The 13,504-nt window shown below is 41.4% G+C and overlaps 1 protein-coding gene across 10 annotated transcripts in view; it reads right to left on the bottom strand.

Moving 5' to 3' along the window:
- Positions 1-13,504, bottom strand: part of HECW1 (HECT, C2 and WW domain containing E3 ubiquitin protein ligase 1) — a 430,370-nt gene that overhangs the window by 16,791 nt on the left and 400,075 nt on the right. For all 10 annotated transcript variants that reach the window (XM_032430461.1, XM_032430464.1, XM_032430466.1 and 7 more), the window contains 2 exons: positions 1,945-2,043; positions 1,270-1,399 (listed from right to left, as the gene is read on the bottom strand). In XM_032430461.1, the coding sequence (XP_032286352.1) occupies positions 1,270-1,399; positions 1,945-2,043 (229 nt within the window). The remainder of the gene's footprint in view (positions 1-1,269; positions 1,400-1,944; positions 2,044-13,504) is intronic.

Here is a 13,504-nt window from a genome sequence, read left to right on the forward strand (position 1 = left end):
AGAAATTTTTTCTCAAATATGGAAGAGGGTATTCTTGAGGTATGTTTACACAAAGGAAATTCAACAGAATGTTGACATTTTCCAGGACCTGTCCAAAATTCTTGACTATGGTATGGGTGCTGCGAAGTTCAGTGGGTGCCTCTCACACACAGATTCAGCATGCTGTTCACATTTGTGCTTATACTTATGCTTATAGGTACTTATAAAGCCTACCAACTCAATTCCCACAACGACCCATTACAAATTATCACATGTCAGAGACTTTTGAAATCTCTTGTAAATGACTTAGGCTATGGTTAACCTGATAAAACTGTAACCCAGAACATTCAAAGATATATAAATACTGGTTAAAAAAATGAGAAGCTTTATCTTATTAAATAATATTTATATACATGCATTTTGGAAGAGCAAATATCTAGACACTAGTGATAAAAAGAAGTATTTTTGTAGTTGCACAGACCACAGAAATACCTTCCAAATGTATTTCACACTTCACAAAAGTGTTTTCTAATCCATTATCACTTTGATTTTCAAAACCTCTATAAAGTAGATCCATGTCATGAAAAGGAAAAGAAGGAAGAAGACATGGGCAGCTTTATTGAAGGAAGTAGTCCTCAATGAATTATATTTTAAATGAATGAGATTCTTTGTTTTCTAGATTAAAAACAAAATCCCATTACTTTTTGATCTAGCAATCCCACTTATGGATATACATCCAAAAGAACTGAAAGCAAGGGCTTGAACAGATAAATGTACACCTACGTACACAGCAGCATTATTTACAATAGCCAAAATGTGGAAGCAACCAAAGGGTTCATCAACAGATCAATGGGTAAATAAAATATGCTATATATACATACAGTGGAATACTATTCAGCCCTAAAAAATAAGGAAAGCCTATCACATGCTATAATGTAGGCAAACCTTGAGGACAACGAGTTAAGCGAAATAAGCCAGTCACAAAAAGACAAATACTCTATGACTCCACTTATGTGAGGTGTCTACAGCAGTCAAATTCACAGAAAGAGAAAATAGAATGGGTGTTGCCAGGGACTGGGGAGAAGGAAAAATGAGGAATTATTGTTTGATGGCTATAGTTTCAGTTTTGCAAAATGAACAAGTCCTAGAGATTGATTGTATAACAGTGTGAAGATACTTAACAATATTGAACTGTAGACTTAAAAATAGTTAAGGTGGTAAATTTTGTGTTATGTGAATTTTCCACAGTAAAAAACAAATGCTCTTTTCCAAGCCCCACATCTCACAAACCTGTCCAAAAACTTCTTCGTTAACAGTGAAAGTGAGGTCTAGGATATCTGTGATATTGTTGTCCTTCATCCATTGCAAACTCTGGTGGAACTCCTCATCCAAATATTCCAGGTCACTCAAATCACAGGGCCTGGATGCATTCCAAGGGCAAAAAGTAAACAGTTTGTTAAACAAACGGATGCCCAGACCTGGCTAAAACAATATAGACCGATTCTAACAATTTGATACTCTTGAATATATGGATGAATCTTTTTAGTTCATTCAATGCTTTTTTTTTGAAATGACAATAATAAATATGGGGCAATTATTGACTCATGGATTCTTGATGGCAATTGGAGAAAAGTTTTAAAAAATATTTTAAAACAACTAAGTTTTAGACAGATTAATTCTACTTAGTGTAATGCAAAGTCTGTAATATTACTCTAATTATTTATATAAACTGATTCATATCCATTATATGAAGTTATAATAGTCTTCTCCTATGCTTACATAAAAACTCTAAATGCCTTTTTATTGTACTAAGAGGTTTATGTGACATCTAAGCACTCAGAAAAGTCAACAAACAGGAATGGTTAGGGCAAAACAGGGATAGAGAGTCCGAGGTACCAGGGTGGCCAGCACCTCGTGCCCTGCAGGCAGGGCTGGGGGGACCACGGCCTGCAATAATACACTTACAGTCTCAGGAGGGCCTTATAGAAGGGCCTTGTGAAGAAGGCGTCAAGAAGGTACTGATGGATCAAAGCCAGGCCTAGGATACGCCCACTAAACCTGAACCTGAAACACAGACAAGGCAGAAAAATGTAAGGGCAGGTGGAAATCTACATTGTTAAAATTTTTAATTTTAATTTGTATTTAATGTGTTTCTTGATAGTACTCATTGTAAGCTGTTTAAGGAATTTGCCAATTGATGACACAAGGGAGGTACCCATTTTCCTCCTTCTTATTCTTTACCACAAACAATGCCTATGTGCATGGTATGTATTAAAGGAACCCTCCTCTTCCCCAAGTACTAGAAGAGAGTCATTATGCTGGAATCTTCTTCTCAGAACTGACAGTATAAGGACCCAGGGGAAGAAATGCACTGGTAAAGGGGAAGTCTGGAACCCTAGATAAGCAGTCCACATTGAACCTGAGGAGGACCTGAACCCAAGGACATAGAAAGTTTTCTGGACCATGTGTCCTTATCTATTCAAGCATTCCAGAGATACCACCTGAAGGTCTAATATGTGCTCAATACATGCCAGGAGGTAGAGGACTTGACTATGAGTTATATATGGCAGTTGTGCTCACAGTCAGTAGGAAGAACTACATGGAATCACACTGTGGTAAGCATAAGCTGAGCCTACATTGCTATTTGATATTGCTAGCCACACACAAACAAAGAACAGGTCTCTGCTGGGAAGAATTGGTCCTGTAGATCTGGCTACCTCCAGATATAAGGGCCTTTAATGATTTAAAACCTTATTGGGGCAATACAAATGTAGTGATTCGAAGGGGTACATGCACCCCGATGTTTATAGCAGCAATGTCCACAATAGCCAAACTATGGAAAGAGCCAAGATGTCCAACAACAGATGAATGGATAAAGAAGATGTGGTATATGTATACAATGGAATATTATGTAGCCATCAAAAAAACCGGTATCTTGCCATTTGCAACAACATGGATGGAACTAGAGGGTATTATGCTAAGCGAAATAAGTCAAACAGAGAAAGACTTGTATCATATGATCTCACTGATACAAGGAATTCTTAATCTCAGGAAACAAACTGAGGGTTGCTGGAGTGGTGGGGGTTGGGAGGGATGCGGTGGCTGGGTGATAGACATTGGGGAAGGTATGTGCTATGGTGAACGCTGTGAATTGTGTAAGACTGATGAATCACAGACCTATACCTCTGAAACAAATAATACATTATATGTCTAAAAAAAAAAAGATAGTAGGAAGGGAAAAATGAAGGGGGGGAAATCGGAGGGGGAGACGAACCATGAGAGACTATGGACTCTGAGAAACAAACTGAGGGTTCTAGAGGGGAGGGGTGTGGGGGGATGGGTTAGCCTGGTGATGGATATTAAAGAGGACACGTATTGAATGGAGCATTGGGTGTTATACGCAAACAATGAATCATGGAACACTACATCAAAAACTAATGATGTCATGTATGGTGATTAACATACAAAATAAAATTTAAAAAAATAATAAAAAAATAAAACCTTATTGGGGCAAATCCTGGGATTTTTTCCTAATATCCTGAAATTTTCGCTAATAACTTGCTTGGCTGATTGCTGAGTCTCCCTGGAGCTTGATCCCATTGTTACCCTGCTCCTAAACCAGATGCTTGTCTGCTTTCTCTAGCACATTGGTTCCCTCACCGTATGGGCCTTGCTCATCTCTGGCTCCTACCTCCATAACAGGGGTCTCCCTGGTCTCTTTCCATCTAAGTATATTTTACCCTAACTGTAGACTTAGTTGTGACTTTTTTCAGATCCTCCCAGTTGGAATTTTCAACCAACCCATCTCCACTACCTTTCATGAGACTCTTTTCAGACTCATAAGATTTCCTACTCTATAACTACTATAAAAATTGTTAAAATGAATAGATCATCTGATCCCATAGAATGAGCATAATTATAAATAACACTTCAAACTGGCGTATTTCAAGTGGTCAGTTCTATTTGCAGGAAATAACATACAAATGTTATTGACTCTGAAGAGACTAGAGGTGAAGGGAATCTCAGCAAAGGTGCACCGTGGTTGGGGAAGCTCATAGAATAATCAGACGTCTTAGAGTCCTTGAGGCCAGTGTGCCCCTCTAGTGCTTTGTCCCTCAGTGCTCTCTCCTGACCAGCTCAATAACTGACCAGTCCCCAACATGGTGACCACAATCCTGTATATACAAACACAGTTTGCTTCTACCCCAATACAGGCTTGCCCACTCTAACTGTACTCCAAGCATTACAGCTGATGCTTCTAGCATGATGGTGGGGTTGTGACCATCCAGATGGAGATGACCAAGACCACCCAAAGCAGGAAGAGAGCGAACATCAACACAGGTGCCTGGCCAAGTACCCTCTTCACTTAGAGGTGGCCCCCGAAGGCCTAGTAAAGAGAAATTGTAATCTCAGCAGGCAGTAAGTATCCACAGATATGGAGTAGAAGAAAATATTACACAAGAATACAATTTTCAGCTCAATGTTAAAAAAATGGAATATTTCAGTGAATTGTAGATTTTCTAACAAAATATAAATCATTCAAATCTATTCAGGAAGAAGCAGAAAACTTAAATAGACAAATAAGCACAATATGAACTAGAAAACTATAAGGAAAAAGGACTATATACAAAATTGATGCTGGGACTGGATATATATGTATATGTATATGTATATACATATATATATATATATATGTATATATATATACATATGTATTTAAAGACATATTCTTTCAAACCCTCCATGGATAGAAAGCCCCTCTGCTATTTATATAGTTCCAGAAATCAGAAAAGGATAGAAAACCTCTTAATTCATCATTATGAGCTACCATCACCACAAAATGGAATCTGGAAAAAAAGCAAAAGAAAGAAAACTAAAGACATTTCACTCATATATTTAAAAAATCATAATTTAAACACCAGAACCTACCAATCCATTCCCAGAACAATGCAAAGTGATTAAAGATATTTGATTTTAGGAAACTGAGGACAGTTTAATATTAGGTATTCTATTATTAAAATAATGAAATCAAAAGACAAAAATCATATGGCCTTTGTTGTTGCTGGAAGCTGAAGTTACTTGATAGTATCTGCCATCAATTTCTGAGGAAAAAAAATCTTTGTAGTAAACCAGGAATAGAAGAATGTTTCCTTACCATAATGATGAATGTCTATCTCAGCACCTTATTTAACAGTAAAAATGCAGAAGGATGCTGGTTCCCACCACCCTCCTTCTACAATATGCCATGAGCTTCAATGACTGCAATTACTTATGAGTGAAAAATTGGAAACAGGTTGGAAATAACTTTCACTGGATGCCTATTGGGCCAACATGATACTCATGTTATCTCCCTGACCCTTGCAACAACTCTATTTTCACAATTATAGCTATCTTCATCTCACAAATTAAGAAGCTGAAGGTCAATAATTAGCCCCAAGCAAGTGGAGTGGTGAAGACACCAGATCAGGCCTTTCCCTCTGTGTCCATTTGGAGAAGCCAAACAATGGAGAAGTTAATCCTCTGGGCTAGGGGCCAGGACGCCTGGTGTAGATCACGTGTAAGGACTTAACTACCTGTTCTCTGTTTCCTCTTCTGGAAAACTGAATTTTTAAAATGATATTATTATCTTATTTTATGTTGGCTTCCAACACCAACTTGTGCTAATTAGAAATATCTTGGTTCAAGTAAACTTCAACTAGCTTAAGCCAAGGAGGGGAATTCTTTATAAGTTCCTGGTGGTATCTCATGGAATCCAGGGTCAGGAATGCGGTTGGCTGCCAGGAAGATGAGGCACTTCAGTGACATCACTCTCCCTCATCCACCTTCTCTCCTTGACTTCTCTTTGTGCACATCTGTTCCTTTCTTCTCTCTCGCTGTCAACACTTCCTGTGGTTTTCATCCTAGAGAGACCAACTTGACTCTCTCTTCGTCCAAATTTCCAACATGATTCCTTGCTTGTTCCGACTCAGGTTGGCTGCCCACCCTGGACCAATTGTAAGTGATCAGGAAAGAAAGGTCTGGGGAACAATCTCAGGGTTTGGTGTCTTGTGCAGCACTGTGTACTGAGGATCACCACTGCCTACCTCTCAACAAGGGGCTGCGACCAGATGGAGTGCAGCAGATGGCAGGGTTTCTAGCACAGGAGACTTGCAATGCAGACCACCAATAGACAGTTGTTTGTTTTGAATGGGTAGACCATAAGATGGAATTTCTAAAGACAAAATTATACTGGTTTCACAGGCTGATGTGGGCCACTAGTAAGCCCTAGATATTTTTTTTGTAGGTGTGCAAGCAATCTATGATAATATGGTTTGGCTTTACATAAACATAGACAGGATGGCTCATAGCCAGACCAATATATATATATATATAGAGAGAGAGAGAGTAAAATTTATTCCAGAGCAATGAACTATGATCTGGGATATGTTTGTTTGAAGCACAATACAATTGTACAATTCAAATCCAAAAGAATAGCTTAAAAAGCGTAGATTGAAATGGAAAACCTTTACCAGTTGAATAATTGCCATGGTGCATAACTTCATTTATGAGAAAACATCTTCTAGTAATTGTGCACTTCCTTTGTTTGTCTCACTTAGCTTGAACAACTACTTGCTGGGAAATTGATTATACTTGTTACAAATGTGCAGGAATTATGAAATGGAAAGAAATTATGTCTCTTCAGTCTCTGTATTGATAATTGAAGAAATTATATACATAATTTAAGCAAAAAAAGTTTATGTTATGTTAAATTATTTGGCACAAAGAGTTATTTTAAAAGATTTTATTTATTTACTTATGAGAGAGAGAGTGCACAAGTGGGAGTGTGCGGCAGGGTAGAGGGGGAGGGAGAGGGACAAGCAGACTCTACTCTGAGCGCGGGGCCCAATGCAGGATCATGGCCTGAGCTGAAATCAAGAGTTGGACACTCAACTGAATGAGTCACCCAGGTACCCCACAAATAAAAAGTTTTAAGGACAAATAAAAGTAAGTCCCTATGGAAGTAGCAGACTGGGCCTTCCCTGCCTGTGGGTATTCATGTGTCACTTCGATATCCGGACCCCAGGGTCCTCGGTTGCAGAGCCCCCGTGTGTGAACTTGCAGGACCCCCAACCCTCCTTCCTCATCAGGGACCCCACAAGGAGTCCCAGCTGATACTGCAGGTCAGCCTGGCTCACAGGGTGTGGCACTGTTCCTCTTTTTCTGGGCCGCCATTTTTGAAAGCATACTGATATCAGCACATCCCAGAGATGGTTAATGTGCTGCATGTTCTAGTGTGGTGCCATTGCCATCAATCCCCAGGCTGCTGCTACCCAAGATCTGCTCTTTGGAGTGGACTGTGCTCATTTTTATTTTGCTGGTAGGGAACAGCTCCTCTGTGTTAACCTGCTCAGTTAGACGGACTTCACAGCAGAGTTGCTAGGCACCTGAGAGTTTGCTAGGACTCCTTTTGAAGTTTACTCACTGTCCTTCAATCCCTAGGCTGGCAAAGTCATGGTGGCCCTAGGGAGTAGCTACCACCACTCATTCACGTCTCAACCTCAGGCTTGTGGGCCACTCTGGTTTGCTGTGCCATTCTTCTGCTTCTCTTGAACTGTGTTATTTCTGAGGACCTAGATTCCCTGCTCACCCTTGCTTTCTGTTGGCTCTCCTTTGTGAGCCTATCAGACATGCCCACATGTGTTTAATGAGGGGCATCATTCAACTTCTCTTCAAAGGAGGGGCTTTAGGCCCCAGGTAAATCAGCAGATGCAAGTGCAGACAGCATGGAGGTGTCTGAGGACACAAGAAGGCTAGGCATGTCTCCTGAATGCATGTACCAGACATGCCAGCTACACCATGGCAGGTCCCTCTGGGAACCTTCCCCTGGTACTAGATGGTGGGGCTCAATCTTTTCTCCATTCCAGCCACCTGAAGGAAACAGCACTCTGATGGGTCAGGAATGGGGCCTCCCTTCATCAGTAATCCTCGTAACCCTCTAGGATATTCTGATACGCCATCATCTTACGATGTATTCCTGACTCTTTAAAAGTACATACGCCATTTTTTCCTATTTATTTACTGATCAGAAATTAATCCACAGAAATCCATTTGGACCCAAGACACCACAAAAATATGATCTGTATAGCAAAATACCAAGAACTCCACCTTTAATAGAAAAAAAAAATCCGTTCTATTGAGAGTCAGTCAACTATGGGTTTCATCGTTAAGAAGACATGGTCTGTTTTCCTTCAGGGGAAGAATGTGGATAGCTCACAATTACATTTCTCAACCTAACCCCACCAACCCTGTGATTTATAGAAATGATCCTTGGACTCTTAAGTTCTTTTCATATCCTTGGTTTTTCCATGTGTTACAAGTTTTTGTTTTTTGGTATCATCAACCCCTACCCTCCTGCCAAATAAAACAAAACAGAATTGGGTATTCTTTAGTGTAAAGAAAAACATACACAGCATAGAAAGTATCAAATAAAAGTACATCAACTCTGTCACAGGAGGTAATGTCTTTGACCTTGATGGGTCTTTCCCCTGCCTCAGTTGGTGAGCACAGACACACTTGTGTGAGTGGGATCACCTTGCCACTCCTGCTTCTCTGGAGCTTCCTCTTTTCATACCACAGGACAGCACAGTCACCCTCACATATCTGCAAATGCAGGTCTTCATCATCCGATTTAAGTAAACTTGCACAGTATTTCATTTCATAAATGTTGTTCACTTGGTTTGGCCCTTCCCATTCTGATGGAAACCTAAGGGGTTTTCATTTTCATCCATCTGCTCATAGGTATTGGGGGAAGCAGCATGCAGCCAGTTTACTCTGGGACCATCAGGGGACTTTTGAAATCAGCAGATGTCACTCTTCAAGCATCCTCCTCAACACCTCGCCAGATATCTGGAGGGTGAACTGCGGTTGCCTCTGATGATTGAAACTGCAGCCGCCACTTTGAGCTTTCATAAAGACATGGAGGGAGATTATGGCAGGAAATAGGAAAAGAACCAGTCATACTGGCAAGGATTTATCTCAGTTTCTATCTGGGTTTTGTACATTTTAGTGAGTTCAAAAGGCAATGGAGTTTCACACATTTCTAGCACATCTTCCCACGTGGTTTGAAAGCCCAACAAAGACTCGACTCTCCCCTTGAGTGTATTACCATCTGTTGACTCATTATTTTTTGGGCGGTTTGCCAATAATCCAAAGAAGGCAATGTGGTAGGAAGGACAAAACTGAAAGTTCTGATGTCAGACTGCCTCAGTTTAACTCTTCTGACCTGGGTGGCTTTGGGCAAGCTGCTAAACATCCATGGTCCTCAGTTTACTCATCTGCAAAATGGGGGTCATAATGCATAGGGCAACGGCTAAGACACTAAAAGACTTTGCCCAGGGACTAGTGGAGGTCAGTCCACCTGGGTGTTTAATAAAAACACCATCTGCAGACTGGCACGCCTGATCTGTCAGAACCCCAGGGATGCTGGACTGAGGGGGGAAAATGAATGTGGACTGAGCCAGAGGACTAGCATGCAGTTTGTTGCTGCTGCAGAACTACAAGCTTTTGCTGTGCTTACACACAACATTCATGCATCACAATGCCTGGCACAGGGAAGGGTCCCATCAAGATTTGTTGAATTGAATTAAATTAAAAATTTTCATCTGATTTTATCCCAGTGGAGCACGACTATGCAAGCCTACTGAAAATTTCTGAAACATCATGTACCATTTGATGCCCGTTTCCAGTATTGATAGTAGGTCCCCATTTAGGAAGACAGACAGACAGACTGAACTGCAGAGGAGACTGGGTAATTGAGTCCACATATGGAAAGATGTGGCGAATGTTTTACACCAAGAAGCCAACAAAGCAGGCTTCTCCCTCCCTCCCTCTCCCTCTTCAGTCTCTCCAGTGGAACTTTGCATGGGAACATGGTTTAGCAGGAGGTAGTATGTAATGATTTCACAGTGTATTTTTCAACTGGTTCTTTAAACAAAAGTAGTTTGCGCAATGGCAAAAAATTCAGTCAGGAAGTTTGGGAGAGGAATTTCTTGTTCACAGGCTGGATTTATGGAAGGGAAAGCAGATGGCTTGACAAGCGAAGAAAATAACACCTAATGATACCCTGAAGGACATTTTGGATAGTGAATCAAAATACTCTTAAAAGGCTTCTAATTAATCCCTTTATATGAAAGTGATATAAAAATGGAATAAAACCCTCAGTGCAGTACCCAGGTAATATGCCAAGTCAAAAAGGTTCTTCTGTGGTGTATCTGGTAGTTTGATCCCCTGCCATTAAACTTGAGCCCCTAATAATTGTGTCAAGGTGTCTCTGGGTTTAGTGATCTTCTCAGTTTCTTCTTGACCTGTAAGCCTTCAGTCTGCCTCTGTGTGACTCTGGTTTCTGGATCTTTGGATGCAACACCACTCAGCATCAGCTTCAGCCTTGCAAGACTTAAGGCTGACCCTATCTCCTGGCCTTACTGCTGAAAGGTGATCAGACAATATATTGAGAGGACAAGAGGCTGGACACTTGGTGATAATATGCTTGGCCCCTGCTGCCTTTGGTGAGGGGATGGGGGCTGAGGCAGATGTTTAAGCACTTGGCAGGAAATGACTATGACTGCACCCACCTGTGCACTGCCTATCACCTGCAGACTGACAGCAGGTGGTTTGTGTCAGCTGAATTCTAGAAGGTTCTCTCTGAAGCAGCCATGCTTTCCATTCCTGCTACTTTGTAGATCATCCTAGGTCACTGCTTCCCTGGCAATTGACAGGACTTTGCAGGGGTTAAGGTCTTTTGTGACTCTCAAAAGAACAGAGCTGGTTCCTCAACTGTAGCACTATAGAGTATTGCTGTTCTTGCGCTTTAAGACATCTGACACTACTGGTGGCCTTTCCCCAATAGATGCCAGGACCAATTGTGATATTAGCCCAACCTGTCTCCAGACATTGCTCAATGTCCCCTGGTGGGGGTGAGGGCAAAGCCACCCCCTTGGGGGAAGAATATCCAAATAGGTGATTATAGTCTCCTTTCTAACTGGCACGTAGGTATCACATGCCTCTCCTGGGCCCTCCGTGGCAATGAAGGTCACCAACCTCAAGGCTTTGTGTTCCACTCTGCGATACCTGAGCAGTTTTTCACCACTCCTACAATCTCTAAGTATACCTTCCTACTCCACCAAATATAATTTTATATTCCCACCAGAAACTTGGCCTCTAGGTTTCCCTTGGGGAAAAGATGGGAGGCAAGAATGATGCCTCCCAAATGCACCAGACTGTGTCATCCTTTCTGAGGGGATGAGGTCTGATCTGAATTATGGAAAAGGGTGAGCCTCTAGGAGAATGAGGCATTATAAGTTGGGGGAATAGTGATATCCAAGGTGGAAACACATACAGTTTGTTTGAATAACAGAGAAGGGAAAGTGGGACTGGACCCCAGACAGAGAAAGGGAAGAGGGTAGAACATGAGTTTGGAGAGACACCCAGGGGACAGAACATCAGGGCTTGGCAGTCCATAGTAAGGACTTTGGATTTTATCCAAAGTGTGATGGGAATCCCCTGGAGGTTTCACGAAGGGTCTATGAATGAACTGACTGATGCATTGAAATGATCACTCTGGATGCTGCATGGAGGGAGGTGAGTGCGGCAAGAGTGGAAGCAGAGAGACCGGTTTAGAGGTTCCTGCAGTAATCCAGATGGGCGGTGATGGTAGCTTACACTAGGGTGGTGATAGTGGAGGCAATGAAGTCAGATTCAGGATGTATTTTCATGATAGAGCCAAAAGAACTTGCTGATGGATTGGATGGGAAATGTGAGAAAAAGAGAGGCACCAAAGACAGTCAATGGTCTTGGACCAGAGCAATTGTGTGGATGGTGGTGCCATTCAGCAGATGAGAAACACCAGAAGAGAAGGGTGCAGGAAAAACTTGAGAGTTCTCTTTCAGACATATTGTTTGTCATGCTTGTTAAATATCTGGGTAGAGCTGTTGAGCAGGCAGCTGTATCAATGAGTCAGTACTTCTGGGAACAGGGCCTGGCTGCAGATGTTAATGTGAGGGTTGGCAGGACGTAGATTGCATTCGAAGTTATGCAGATGGACAAGATTTCCCCAAAGAGGTATATGCAGATAGAGGGGAGGACAAAGGGCTGAGCATTTGTAACATTCACAGATCTGGAAGATGAGGAGGGACAATAAAATAAACTGAGAAGGAATGGCAATGAGGTTGGAGAGGAACCAAGAGAACATGCTTCAGGATGGAGGCAAAGACCAACTGTGTCAGGTGCCTCCGAGATCAGGGAATAGGAGGTGTGAGAGTTGCCCAGTGGATCTGGCAACCTTGATGAGAGCTGTTTCCATGGAGGTGAAGGGGAGGAAAGCCTGGCTGGAGAGAAGGGGAGAAAAGGAAGTGGAGAACGTGGCACAGATAACTCTTTGTACAAATGTGTCTCTAGGGGAATGGTAAATCAGAGTAGTAGGTGCAGGAGGGTGTGACACCAAAGGAGGCTTGGGTTTGTTTCTCAAATGTGAGAGAAATTAAAGTGTATTCATGCATTTTCGATTTCAACAAATTTACTGATTGTCTACCATGCGCCAGGTGTGTACAAAGATGCCAAAGGTAAACGTTCACTTTGAAGAGTTTACAGGACACTAGGGGGAGAGATAATAACAATGCAACAATTCATTGCCATGTAAGATGTGCTGTAGAAAAGTACACAAGGTGTGTGAAAACACGACACTTGCTGATTTGGGAGGGATTAAATCTAGGCTGGGTTTCTGAAGGAGGTGATGACTGAGGTGAGCTTTGAAAAATGAGTAGAAATTAGATCACTTAAGACAGGGAAGGGCTTTCCAAGAAAATAAAATCACATGAGGAAAGAGGCAGGAAATAGAATGGCATGTGTTCATGATGACTAGAGCATAAAGAGTGAGGAGGGGCAAGATTAGGCTGAAGAAAGAGGAAGTGGGAGGTCCTGGAAGGTCTTATTTTCCATGCCAAGCAGCTCAGTTTTTCAATCCTAGAGAATGGAGACCTACTGAAGGGTTTAAGCAAGCGAGGGATATACTTGGTTTGGCATTTAAGAAATCAGTCTGCAGTCATGTGAAGGATGGATTTGAGGAGGAGGGCAGATTGGAGGGTGTATTACAGTATGTCCAGGTCATTGTGAGAAAAATTTTGGAAGTAAAAATGTCAGGACATGGAGCTTTATGTGAGCAGAAAGAGAAATGAAAGATGGCAGGAAGTGGCTCATGGAGAGATTAGATAGATGTTAACTTGGAGGAGGATCAAAATAAAGATGTCTAGTAGGTATTTCAAAAAAAGAGTTTGCAGCTCAACAGAGAGGTCAGGCTAAAAATATAGCTTTAGAATTCATATTGTAACATGGAGAGAACTTTGTAAAACAGGGAACTTTGATTCTATTGTTATATTTTATATAGAATTATATCTATCTTTCCATCCATCCATCTATCCAACCATCCATAAAATATCATGGAAGGACTTGAGTCAGAAAATATTTTTTTAAAGATTAATTAATTTATTTGAGA

This window comes from Phoca vitulina, unplaced genomic scaffold (assembly GCF_004348235.1).
Source record: "Phoca vitulina isolate PV1807 unplaced genomic scaffold, GSC_HSeal_1.0 scaffold44, whole genome shotgun sequence".
NCBI lineage: Eukaryota > Metazoa > Chordata > Mammalia > Carnivora > Phocidae > Phoca > Phoca vitulina.